Genomic DNA, 13,486 nt, shown 5'->3' on the forward strand with positions numbered 1-13,486 from the left:
TGGTTTCTTGAGCCATGTCTTTTTCTCGAACTTGCCATGGGGACTTCGTATTATGCCGGTTTAGTCGGGAGCAGGCATGCCTCCCCCAACCTACTAGGGTACGATTTATGCATCCCACTTACAGGAATGCTCTTGTTAATGACAAGGACTCTTAATTATTCATTTTGTTTTTTCTCAATTTCATTTTTTAGTTTGATTGTATAATTTCTTAAATATAATTGCATCATATTTTCCATTTTTTTATTTCAAATATTAATTTCTTTATAATATTCTTTTTTTTTTATCATACTTTCATTTCATATCGTATTTTCTTATTTTGTGTCGTTTCTGATTTTGTTTGATACAAATTGTCAAATCCCTCACCGAACTTCCTTGAGAAAATTATCGGTTAATTTTGCAAGTGGCTTGATTAATTATTAATATTTTTTATGTGCTCCTTGTGAATTTTTCTTCCACTTCTCGTCAGGAGAGTTACACTATTATTTTTTTATTTCCTCTTTTCTAAATTGCTCTATTTTTACATTAATAACACTTCCTTTTTTATATTTTGTTTTCCTCTGACGTTTCAAATAGCCATATTTTTGTACAAATGTCCGAGGTCGCTATTCACATATTTCGTTCGAGCAGGAAATGTTCATAATTCGCTTCTCTATATATAGACCTTAAAGGCTTAAAAATATTTTCGAGGTAATTTTTCCACTTAATTTGGTTTACATTGTTAGTAAATCAAATCGTAGTCGATTCCTCCATTCGTGAATGATGTATCCTTACATATAAAAAGGTATATCTAAATATATTAGCATAGTAAAAACTGTTAAAAGATTCCTTTATGTCACTAGCGATCTTCTAAGGTTGAATCGCCTTACCCCTAATGAAATATATATCCTCAGAAGTAGAATAGTACGTTCAAACGGTTGGCAATAGTTATGCATACGAAGAATCATTTCAGATTTCCTAAACTGTCCTTAAAGTTTAATTATTCGTGGAATACTCAATTTGAGATATGTATGTATATTTATTTGAAGGAACGAATTGTTTAAAAAATGTTTTGCGTTCTCAAGAATAGAGATAGTTCATTAATTGTACTCATAAATCCAGATAAATGGCCATAATATCATCATCTCATAATAATCATCATCATCTCATAAACATTTTAACATAAAGAATTAATAAAAAATCTAACAATAATCGAACAATAATAAAGGAAAAAGGAGGACTTGGACAAGATAAGAAAACAGCAGACGAAAGGATTAATGATGCAGTTCAAATACAGGGAAGTAATTTAATTTTAATTAACAAAATTCTAAAATTCTAATAAGTATGAAACGCAGTAATGTATTTTACAGGTTTCTGGTATTTGTGGAGTATTCTATATAGGGTAGGCTTGAAGGCCTTCTCCCATAAAATTCTCAGAAGTTTTGTACTCAGGGTGAGCATTTTCTCCTGATTCTGTTTCGTACTCAGGGTGAGCATCTTCTTCTAATACTGTCTCAATAAGTTCGTCTCCCTCGGCAGGGGTTTCCACATGATAAACCCTGGATTGTTTATTAGCCGATTGGAGCTCCGGTCCTTTCCTTTTTTCGAATGCCCTTGGGTTGTTCATATAGTTTACCTGACGTGACTGCATCGACCGGTCAATGTCCATTGGTTCCTGTCTCTGAAAACGTGGAGGTACTGGGGGTCTACTTTCATTGGCATACCTGGGTTTGTTTTGTGAGTAGTCTTGTTGCCATCCCTTTTTGTAAGAATTTTGGGATTGCCATCCTGGACGTATCTGAAATTGTTTAGTTGGTCGCGGTGGAGCTTGTCGATAGTCTGTATTGCTGGGTATCGAAGTCTTTACGATGGTTGCTGTATTCGTATGTAAAAGATTATTCCTCATAGACAAGTTTTCTAGTTCCAGACATGCTGAATATGCCTCCGGCAGATTTTTGGGCCTCTGGATTACTATCATTCGCGAGAGCTCCGGTTTAAGACCACGTATGAAAATGTCAAGAGACCTATTTCGGTATGTCTCTACTAGTGCGGTCATGGTTTCTGAACTGTACGACTCCGTTTTTAATTTATTAATTATCAGAGAGAGTTGACGATTGACAGTTGAGTAGAACTCGTCAATGGTCGACCGGCCCTGAGTCAATTGATTGAGTTGGTGTTCCAACGTTTGAATGTCGCGCTTGTCCGCGTAATGCAATGACAGCACTTTCTTTATTTCTTCCCAATTGCTGTCAAAAACATTGTAAGATATAAGAGCAGTATCGGCGGCACCAATTATTTTTTGCCGTATGCTCTGAACTATTGACCGAAAAATTGGTCTTTGTTTCACGATTTCGTAGTCTTTTAGGATTGTTTCCACCGAATATACCCACGATATATATTGCGTGGGATTTCCGTCAAATGTTCTCAATTCCTTTACATTGTCAGGCAACCGGTTAATTTCTTTCAAATCCTCTTCTGTTTGAGGGCATTGAAGGTGCCTTTCTTTTTCTACTGGTCGTCCTACTACGCTAACAGTTTCTAAGGATTTCACGCTTGCTTCGAGCTGTCCTAATTTATTTTCAATTGCCCTAATCTGTTCCATGAACATATTAATGGCTCCTGTCAAATTTGTTACGGTAGCCTTTAGCTCCTCCATAATAAAAAAGTAAAGGAAAATTCACTTACCTTCAACGGGAGAAAAATGAAATATAATTTAAAAGCAAACTTTCTCAAGGAAGTTGTACAAATCACTTTTGATTCTTTAACAATTTTTTTACATTTACAGTTTGTGCTTTGGAAAAAAATTGTAATCTATTATTTTAAAATTTTTTTCCTCTAATAAATTTTTCGTAAATTTGGAAAGAAGAAAAAAAATGTACACTGTCACTTATGATATTTTTCACTTTAACAACATATCCTTTTTTGATGTAGTTATTACTTCTGGTTCTCAAAAATTTTTTACATTTACGATTTGTGCTTTAAAATTTTTTATATATTATTTTTAATTTTTTTTCTTCCATAAACTTTTCTTTCGTTAGTATGGTATAAGAATTTTTACACTGTCACTTGTGATATTTTTTCATTTTTACAAGTTATCCTGCAGCTCTACAAATCGCTTTTGATTCTTTAATTTTTACATTTACAGTTTTTTCAATCTATTACTTTCAATTTCTTTCCTTCAATAAATTTTTCTTTCGTAAATATTGGAAAATTTTTTACACTGTCACTTATTATATTTTTTCATTTGACAACTTATCTTGTTTTCTGATAGGGTTATCCTGCTTATCCCCTTTTTAATCTATTACTTTTAACATTACTTTTAATTTATTTCTTTCAATAAATTTTTCTTTCGTAAATATTGGAAAAATTTTTACACTGTCACTTATTATATTTTTTCATTTGACAACTTATCTTTTTTCTTGATAGGGTTATCCTGCTTATCCTTTTTTGCAGGTTCCTGTTCTCGGGCGCCAGTTATAAAAGTCTTTTTCCGTATTAAATGAAACTCGAATTATCCGAAAACGTTATAATCTTTATTTCGTCAATCAACTCCTTCCCTTCAAGTCCATCACAAAAACTAAACTAAATCTTTTGGTTTCCATAATTTTATAATTAAACTTAAAGTTACTCTGCAGCAGCGAACAAAGCTGATCGTATCAAATATCCACAGTTGTCCGTTGATCGTTGGTGGCAACTGCTGAATAGACGGTTTGATGCTTAGGATACATATTTGGCTGTTGGTTAGCTGAAGTACGTTGGCTGATGAAATGTGGCGTGATATGGCGTGTGTGCAACGTAGGCACTTTTGGGTGGCGTGTGTTCTACGTTGGCATTTTTGTGACAGTGGTAATGACCGTTACATTATTGTATGTTGCTAACTTTTATTTATTTATTTATTTATTTATTTATTTATTTATTTATTTATTTATTTATTTATTTATTTATTTATTTATTTATTTATTTATTTATTTCAATTTTTAAATTTTGTATTCTAAATTTTATATATTTAAAATGTTTATTCTATATTTTATAGAGGACATATATAGAAAGAAGACCTCATGATGTCTTCTACAGAGAGAATATTCTATAGACAGAATATCTCTTGATGACTTCATTAGACAAAAGACCTCTCCAGTTCTTCTTTAAGTAGAGATCTTCTATGCACAGAAGAACTATGGAGGTTTTCTATAGAAAGAAGATGTCTTGTGCCGATGAATGGCATATGTTGCGACTTGAGAACGCGAAGTGGCCGAAACTTAACACTTCGGCAAATTCCTTTTAAAAGGTTTTCGGCTGTTCGGGGGTTATTGGAAATGCTCATCGACCCATGCTATATTGACCCTTTTTGATACATTGAGATAAGAGCTCTAAAAAATCCTACGCTGACAAAATAAAATGACAGGTTGGCACGGTAACTATCGAAAGGAATTAGATTCACTTCCAAGATGGACTATGTCAGTCCATTCTTTCAGGTACATCCTCTAAAAATTTCAAGACTTCAACCCATATCAAATTTATTAGCAAAACGTATATCTCTATCGCCAAAGCCTACTGATACTTTTTCAGTTGTTACGTTCCATTTCAAATTACCAGACACTCTGTCAATGAGAACTACACATGCATGTATGTACGTGATAAGTTCCTCACCAAAAGGAAGAAGATGCAGATAAAAATAAAAAACAGACGCCCCCTAATTAAGTCAATTCAATCAATTGGACAAATCGACAATCACAAATCATTTTCCAATCATTCAGTGTGCTTTTTGAATCTGTGGCGATCACGACGACAACAACGACGGCGGGCAACATGCTGACAAATTTACGCCCAGCAATTTGTTTGCTTTGTTTAATAATAAATAATTATTGTCTGGCCACAAAATGGCTTATTGATAATCCGGGGTTGGATAATCCTGCCGCCTGGATAGATGAATATTTACCATGTAGCCGAGAACAGGTCATATTTCCCGAATCATATCAAGCTTTGTTACCCTTACCAGCCAAAGTGGATGTTGGAGGATTTGTATTACCAAGAGATGGTGCCATCTTTCTGCAAAGAGAATCAACAATTACCCTAGAAGGTGATTCGAAGCTAAGGAAATGTGACAAGGGCAAAGCTCAACTAAAGGAACCTGAGACACGGAAATGGTTCGATCCCAAAACATGGCGTTCATTAAATGCTGTTGCGGCAAATAAAGCCATACCCGATATGGAACGTGTGCCGTGTAACAATGAGTCGGTGGTTATACAAAGTAATGGGCCTTTGTCGCTGGATTTAGAAAATGTGGCCTATTTGAGAATGGGACAAATGAGTTTTGCCGGTTCCCTATTATCAAGGGATTACCTGCGAGAGCTACTGTACAATGACTTGGGTCAGTTTCTGTTTAAAAATCAAGCTGGAGTCACGGTGGAATATTATCATCATGACGTGTGTGGCTGCCACAAGGATTTTAATAACTTCGGAGAACCCATTTGCCATAACATGGTGGAGGCATGTGAACGGCCCCATTGCCTGGTACCGGTAATGCCCTACGGCAGCTGCTGTGCCATTTGTGGAGCCGTCATTAAATTCCAAGTGGAATTTTGTGAAGATCGGCGTTTTCAGATCTTGGAAAATATTCTCCAAAAGGCAATAAAGGACCAGGAACTGCAGGATGATTTGGATTACTATGTCAATTATGTGAATTCTCAAAATTATGGCAATTATTTGCAGGCGGTAATTGTTGATCGTGATGGTTATAGGGAGAGGAGCATACAATTCTTGAGCAAACTGAATGAGTCGATAGATTGGAGAGCACGCCTTAACCTGAATGAAAAACACATTTTTGGTATTGAATATTCGGGACGTCCCTATAATCCCAATGTTACCTTTGGTTCCATACTACTCATACTCCTGTGTTTTATGTTTGTCTCGGTGGTGGCCTTGGTCATATTTGCCCATTACAATCCTGATAATCGCTACCTGCATTCTGTTCCAAGATGGGTGTATGATCCAAATCAATGGCGTTCCATGTTCCAAAGACGTGATGCTGTATTTGCCCGTTTTGATAACACCCGGGCTAGTGTAATAACCACCGCAGATGTTGGTGGAAGATCGACGACCACCATGGGTTATGATGCCGAAAGTGGTGATGTTCGCAGTAAGAGAGCTTTTGATAACCCCTTATTTGATGAGAAACCCAGCACTTCATCGAAGCAGAGAGTAGAGAGGGCTAAGGAAGAGGTTGATGGAGGTAGTTCAGTGAAGGATCCGCCCCCTCAATTGCTTATTGAAAGTGTTGATATGACAGATACTAATGTTCAGGACAATGATGAGCAAGAATTAACGGAAATCCGATTGGAGTCATCATCGGATGAGGAGGACAATAAGGAACAGGAAACAAAGGAATGAAATGTTGAAAAAAATATTTTTATAATATTACAGTGTTTTATTTTATATTGAATATGTTTGTATTTATGTTATATGTTAATGAACATTTGAATAAACAAGTAAAAAAGTATCAGTCGGCTTTGCCGACAGGGGTTTCAAAATGTTGGGCGTATGAACCGACAAAAATAGGGATAGGATTAAAGTTCAAAAATTTGCGGAGATATCGATAGAAAGGACTTTTTGACCATACTATCCTACGAAAAACATAATATCGCTGTAAACAGGGCCACTAGGAAAACTTTCGGTAAAAATGCCCAAAGGATCATTGAACAGACCCGTAACCACACAAAAATGTTGAACAATTGTGTGGGTGGTATCCCAAGGATTGGACAGATAGGGCCAAAATTTGAACATATAGTAAGTTTCGATAATATTTAGAGATCCAAAGTTTGGACCAAATCGGTTGCTACGTCTATGATATATCGCCCGTACAATTTTGGCGAATATTTTCGCACTTTTGTTGTTGTTGTTGTTGCTGTAACAGTGTTTTTATTATGTTTATATGTTCGTTCCTCTGTTCAATCTGGCTCTGGGTCTATCTCCAGTTCCAGAAAAATGGCTGCTTCGATGGGATGTAGCCACAGATCCACTGGAGTTAGATGGGTAGGTTTGGCGGGGCAGTTAAAAAAGTGTTGTGTGTCGTGAGGGTCCATGCCGCATATTGGGCATATGTCTTGCACGGCGCGATCGATTTCCGTCCAATACGAATTTAGGCGACTGTAATATCCCGAGCGTAGTTCAGCCAAAACTACTCTGGTTTGTCGTGGCAGCTGACGCTCCTCAGCTGCGATAAATGGAGGATGTACTCCGAGTACTTTATTCACACTATAATTGCTTGGCAACTGCGTCCGTGTGAATGCTATTCAATCCTGCTTGATATGCTTGTTGATCTAGGGGTTCTCTCCTGTATCGTTGGACCTCTCCCTCTAGAGCATAGATATCCTTCCTGATCTCCCTGAATGGTCCGGGCCTACCCACAAGATGGTGATTGGGATGGCCCATACGATAACATCCAAGCAGGTACTGCAACGAAAGCATCTCATTGTGTTGTTTTACAGGAAGAATGTTTGCCGCCTCATGTAGATGGTCCACTGAAGATTTGAGGAGGCACCCTGTCGCTGTTCTCAGGGCGGCATTCTGGCAAGTTTGAATCTTTTCCCAGTTCATATCACACAATCTCGGGGACCAGACTGGAGCCGCATAACTTACCACAGACCGACCTATCGCGTTATACGTGGCCAACAAGGTTTCTTTATCTGCACCCCAAGTGCTGTCGGCCAGGGACTTGAGGACCTTGTTCCTACTTTTCAACTTGTCGCAGATAGCTGTGGCGTGTGCGCACGACGTGAATGTAGCTTGTGGTCGGAATTCTACTACCGTCGACCACGACATTCAACTCACGTCCAAACTGCGCTGTCCATGTGGTGAACAGAGTGGCTGTAGATTTTGTGGCGGAAATCTGCATATTCCTCGATTGGAAAAAGGTGGTAAGATCGGTTAAATAGTTGTTCAGTCTCTCACAAATGTCATCAGGATAGGTACCCGACGCCAGGATCGTGCAATCATCCGCATACGTCACGATCTCAATGCCGTCTGGAGGGGGTGGAATGCAGGAGTGGTAGAGGTTAAATAGTTCCGTAGATATCACCCCACCTTGGGGAACTCCCTGTTTCACTCTACGGGGTTTGGACTTCTTATTCCTGAATTCCACGTACGACTGGCGTCCACACATATAGTTGACTATCCAACGTTTCAAGCTTGGCCGGAGGGTTGTCTGCTCAATGTCCTCAAACAGCGTGGAGTGCCTGACTGTATCAAAGGCTTTTGATAAGTCAAGCGCCACCATCACTGTTCTATCGCACGGCTGTCTCTGGTTGAGTCCTTGACAAATATGTGTGGTAATGGCGTGCAGAACAGTTGTCGTGCTGTGCTGCTTACGGAATCCATGCTGATGATCGGCAACTCGATAGCTATTTCTGATACTAGGGAAGAACTAAGGCCTCAAGGGTCTTTGCTACGGGCGACACAAGCGAAATCGGCCTGTACGATTCACTTTTGCTGGCATCCTAGTGGGACCACCCTGCCCATTTTCCAGACTTCGGGAACAATGAGGGTGGATAGCGACAAGTTGAAGACTTTGGTGAGATACTCGACTCCCGGCTCATCCAGCTGCTTCAACATTACCATGGAGATTCCATCAGGGCCCAACGCTTTGGATGATTTAGCGTTCCTGATGGCAATGGCAAAATCATCCATTGTTAAATTGTGGTGGTTCATCCTCGGCAGGAAGAGATCTGATGCGACGTAATACTCTTCTCTTCGCCCTGTCACTTTCGGGATGCTCGACAAACTGTCGATTGAAATAACTTGCGCACCTCTTCGGGTCAGTCAACGTAACGTCGCCAAACTGAGGTCCTATCGTCCCTTCCTCTAGGGTTCGACAGTGACTTAATCGTTGCCCACAATTCACCAATACCGGCTCCAATGTTGCAACTCTTCAGATGATTTAACCATTTGTTCCGCTTATGCTCGCTGACCAGACTGTTAACTTCCAGTGTCAGCTCCCTGACTCTGGAGTCATTAGGGTTGATACGACGAAACTCATCACGCTCATTTGCTAATCCCGTCGCCTCTGCTGGGAAGTATGGTCTTACTTCGGGTATTCGACCAGCAGGGATATGGCGAGGGGCTGCAGCAGTGATGATGTCTCGGAACGTCCTTTCCGCTACCCGAACATCAGAAGGATTGGGCAATTCTCTGAAGCGGTGATTGGTGAACTCTCTGAAACTCGGTCAATTAGCTTTTTGGTGCCAAAGGCGTTTTTTACAACTTTCGGGCTGTTTTCTCAAGAAGTATGGACTTGCCCTTGAAAAAAATTTTACTGTCGTAATTGAGGCAGCGAATGCAAGCTGCTTCAACAAAAATTAAAGTGATTCAAGAGCGGGTCTCAAAGTGAATTTATCCAAAACTTAGTGTGGGAGGTACCCGAAGAAGTGGACAAATATAGTCTATATTCGAACCTGATCTATATCTAGTAGATATATTAGGACGTGTAAAGTATGGACCAAATTGGTTACTACCTTCAAAAGTTATCGTGCGCACAATTTTTCCGAACATTTTTGAACTTTTGTGAGGGAGGTACCTGAAGGAGTGGACCGATATGGCTTATCTTCGAACTTAAAATAAGTTTGCACAAACTATTACGAAGGCCAAATTTTGGACCGAATAGGCCGATCCGTTGGAGAGTTAGCTTGCGCTTCAACTACTACACACGGTGTCATATGTGTTTTTCCATATTTCAGATTATTTTCTCAGGAAGTATGGACTTGCCCCTGCTGAAACTTGTACCATCGTATAGGTGGCAGTGAATACAAGTTGTTACAACAAAAATCAAAGCTATTCGAGATCTGGTCCTAAACTGAACTTTTCCGACATTGTGTGTGGGGTTACCCGAAGGAAGACCGATTGAGTCCAAATTAGAACCTCATCTAAGTCTGGTTGAAATTTCACGATGTGCAAATCATTGGCCGAATCGGTTGCTCCCATGAAGAGTCATAGTGCACACAAATTGTCCGAACATTTGCGAACTTTTGTGTGAGAGGTGCCGGAAGGAGTTGACCGATGTAACCCATCTTCGAACTTAAACTAAGTTTGGACAAAATATTACGAAAGCCAAATTTTGGACCGAATCGGTTGATCCGTTCGAGAGTTATTGTGCGCACCAGCCAGCCAGCCAGCCAGACAGACAGACGGACGGATATGGTTAAATCGACTCAAAATTGTCTGAAACGAATTTCGTCCAAACATACTTGGGGTCTAAAACCATTATTTCGATAAGGCACATTTAGTCTAAAGTCTGAGGGTATAAAAAAGCATCAGGTAGAACACTGATGCATTAGATTTCAATATATATTCTTCTTAAAAGACTCTTAAATCGTCTTCCAGCCATTAAGGACCTTTAAAGCATCTCCTTCCTATAGAACCTAACCTAGAACAAGTAAAAAAGTATCAGTCGGCTTTGCCGACAGAGATATACCCTCAGCCTGTATATATTTAAACAATTTTTTCCCAAAAAACGTATGTATGTAATTGGGGGTTTTCATAAATTTTGGGAATTTGAACCGACAAAATATTCATTAGGATTAGGGATCAAAAGTTTTGCGGAGGAGATACTAAAAGAAATGAATCGACATCGACCATTATGGAAATGGATCTTCAGCCACTACATATGGTGCCATATGGGGTTTTTACACACTTCGGGATGTTTACTCAAGAAGTATGGACTTGCCCTGAAAAACGTAAATGAGGCAGCGAATGCAAGTTGCTCCAACAAAAATCAAAGTGATTCGATAGCAGGTCTTAAAGTGAACTTTTCCGACATTGTGTGTGGGAGGTACCCGAAGGAGGACCGATTGAGTCCAAATTAGAACCTCATCTAAGTCTGGTAGACATTTCACGATGTGCAAAGCATTGACCGAATCGGTTGCTCCCATGAAGAGTTATAGTGCACACAAATTGTCCGAACATTTGCGAACTTTTGTCTGAGAGGTGCCGGAAGGAGTGGACCGATGTAACCCATCTTCGAACTTAAACTAAGTTTGGACAAAATATTACGAAAGCCAAATTTTGCCAGCCATCCAGACAGGCGGACGGATATGGTTAAATCGACTCAAAATTGTCTGAAACGAATTTCGTCCAAACATACTTGGGGTCTAAAACCATTATTTCGATAAGGCACATTTTTGGTCGTATCAAAGTGTATATACCCTTTCTAGTCTAAAGTCTGAGGGTATAATAAAGCATCAGGTGGAACACTGATGCATTAGATTTGAAGATATGTTTTCCTTAGAAGACTTTTAAATCGTCTTCCACACATTAAGGGCATTTAAAAGATCTTCTTCCTATATAACCCAACCTAGAAAAAGTCTTCCGTCCATAGAACAGCTTCAAAATGCGTCTTCTCTTCTCATAGAGAGACTTCAAGGATGTCTTGCTATAGAATATAAATATATTTTTCTGTAGAGGACCTTTGAAAGGTCTTCTCTTCATAGAAAACATTAATTTCTTTTCTACCTTTAAAAGGTCTTCTTCTTATAGTCCTTTTAAAATGCATATTTCCAATAGAGGACTTTAAAAACTTATTCTTCTAGTAGAACACATTTAAAGTGTCTTCTTCCACTAGAAAAGCTTTAAAAGGTATTCATCACATAGAAGGATACAAAACGTCCTTCGTTCATAAATTTTAAATGTACGTTTAAAAATTGATGAAACAATTTCATTTAAACTTATTTTACGCACGTGAAATCCATTCAAAAGTTGAACGGAAGAAAACGTAAGACTATTATCATTCTATAAATAAACATGTTAATGTCCGCATGACAGTTGGTTGTTGGGTTGTTTAGGGACATTGAATTCTTTTCTCCATTCTCGAATTGGTTACTGAAGGTCATAAGAAGGTGGTGGTGGTGGATGTTTGGAATGTAATTATTGGTTATTTTTGGAGTTAGAAGGAAATATAAATAAGGAAAGACAACATTAAGTTGAACTGTTTGACATTATTTTATGGGTCATTACTACAAAAATAAAATTTTGTTAATGTGGCTAAAGCTTCTCCATTCTCGAATTGGTTACTGAAGGTCATAAGAAGGTGGTGTTGGTAGATGTTTGGAATGTAATTATTGGTTATTTTTGGAGTTAGAAGGAAATCTAAATAAGGAAAGACAACATTAAGTTGAACTGTTTGACATTATTTTATGGGTCATTACTACAAAAATAAAATTTTGTTAATGTGGCTAAAGCTTTCAAACAACAACAAAGTAAACTAATTTGAAACCTTTAAAAACTAAGTAAGTACACATGAAAAGCTAAAGTTTTAACTAATGGTTTGTTTCTCCAAGTCACTTCGGACATAAAAACGAAAAACCTAATTTTAATGTTTTTTTTCAAACAAACCCAAAGTAAACAGGTAATAATACGAAACAAAAAAGTTTGCGTATTTTTCTTTTGGCTATTAAAAATAAATGTAAACAAATTGGTTTTTGAATGCGAGCGGAAAACGTTTTATTAAAACGAAATCCATTTTCTAGGCTATGAAATATGTGGGCGAATATAGGTACTTAAACATTCGCCAAATATGTATGCTTCAGGAACTGCACAGCTCTCCAATAAATATTGCTTCTGGTGCCCATCAAATTAGTAAAACATATTATTTTAATAAAAATATCTTATTTACTGTGTTACGTCTGGGACTTTCCACTGTACGCAATCCAGTATTTTGGTTTAATAACAAAAATTATAAACCTAATCATTTTATCTCTATGATAACAGCACTAGATTGCATTAAATGCCCTACTTATAGGCCAATAATACGCTCTGCATGGTATTATCACCTACCACTTCCGTTGAGCCAAATTGAATTGATAAGAAAAATATAAAAATAAAAAATCGCCAAAATGTATTTGCAAATACCACATCACGGCAACTCTAATCAATTTGGCATGTCTCTCACACTCTCTTTTCATTTGCCGTATTTATCTGTCAAATGGAATGGTTCTTTCATTCAATGGTCATTGTTGTCATTCTGAAAAGAATTGATTAGTTTTCGTTGTACGGTGCTGTCAATTTGTTTATTTTGCGGATAAATTAATACAACATCTTACGAAGTGAAAATAAAAAACATGGCAAAAAGTAAAGGAACAAACGTTGCCGAAACGGCATATCATGGAATTTATGGTGCTCTACGAGTTTTAGTACATTTAACTGCTGCCGTACAATTCGGTTATGCTGTTTATTATAGCCCTGTTCCTTTACGTGCAAGAATCTTCAAGTTTTACAACTTTTTTCTCGAAAAGCGTTCCTTTACTTCAGACACCATACAATTCATATGGAAGCAGATTGCAACTTTTGCTACATTTGCCAGTTTTACCACTTTCAAATGTAAAGGAACAGACCATATGATTACACTTATGTTCATTTCCCACAATCTGCAAATATTATGCACAATCCATTTGGAGGCAAATTTAAATATTTAACATTTTTAGATGCGGTAAGAAGAAGTGAAATATATGTATTTTGCTTTAAAGAA

General features: G+C 37.9%; 3 protein-coding genes across 6 annotated transcripts in view; 2 read left to right on the forward strand and 1 right to left on the reverse strand.

Annotated features, from left to right (window-relative positions):
- LOC141393277 (uncharacterized) overlaps positions 1-13,486 on the reverse strand; it is a 131,598-nt gene that overhangs the window by 99,106 nt on the left and 19,006 nt on the right. The gene's annotated exons all lie outside the window — the stretch shown is intronic.
- LOC141395102 (androgen-induced gene 1 protein-like) overlaps positions 1-13,486 on the forward strand; it is a 77,341-nt gene that overhangs the window by 47,570 nt on the left and 16,285 nt on the right. Inside the window, exons 1-2 of one of the 4 annotated variants that reach the window (XM_073970533.1) lie at positions 12,985-13,191; positions 13,353-13,447. The exons of 1 other annotated variant lie outside the window; for it this stretch is intronic. In XM_073970533.1, the coding sequence (XP_073826634.1) occupies positions 13,080-13,191; positions 13,353-13,447 (207 nt within the window). In that variant the 5' untranslated portion in view covers positions 12,985-13,079. Of the gene's footprint in view, positions 1-3,402; positions 3,823-12,979; positions 13,448-13,486 lie in introns of those variants that run through there. 2 more of the 4 variants (XM_073970531.1, XM_073970532.1) reach the window with 2 other exon arrangements.
- On the forward strand, positions 4,107-6,453 carry Amnionless (amnion associated transmembrane protein). Its single transcript, XM_073966264.1, has one exon. The coding sequence runs from the start codon at positions 4,783-4,785 to the stop codon at positions 6,361-6,363; it is 1,581 nt and encodes a 526-aa protein (XP_073822365.1). The 5' UTR covers positions 4,107-4,782; the 3' UTR covers positions 6,364-6,453.

This window comes from Musca autumnalis, unplaced genomic scaffold, assembly GCF_047663935.1.
Source record: "Musca autumnalis isolate F117 unplaced genomic scaffold, ASM4766393v1 scaffold_2, whole genome shotgun sequence".
Taxonomy (NCBI): Eukaryota; Metazoa; Arthropoda; class Insecta; order Diptera; family Muscidae; genus Musca; species Musca autumnalis.

Coding starts and splice junctions, on each gene's coding strand:
- Amnionless (XM_073966264.1), top strand. CDS start 4,783: ATGCTGACAAATTTACGCCCAGCAATTTGTTTGCTTTGTTTAATAATA.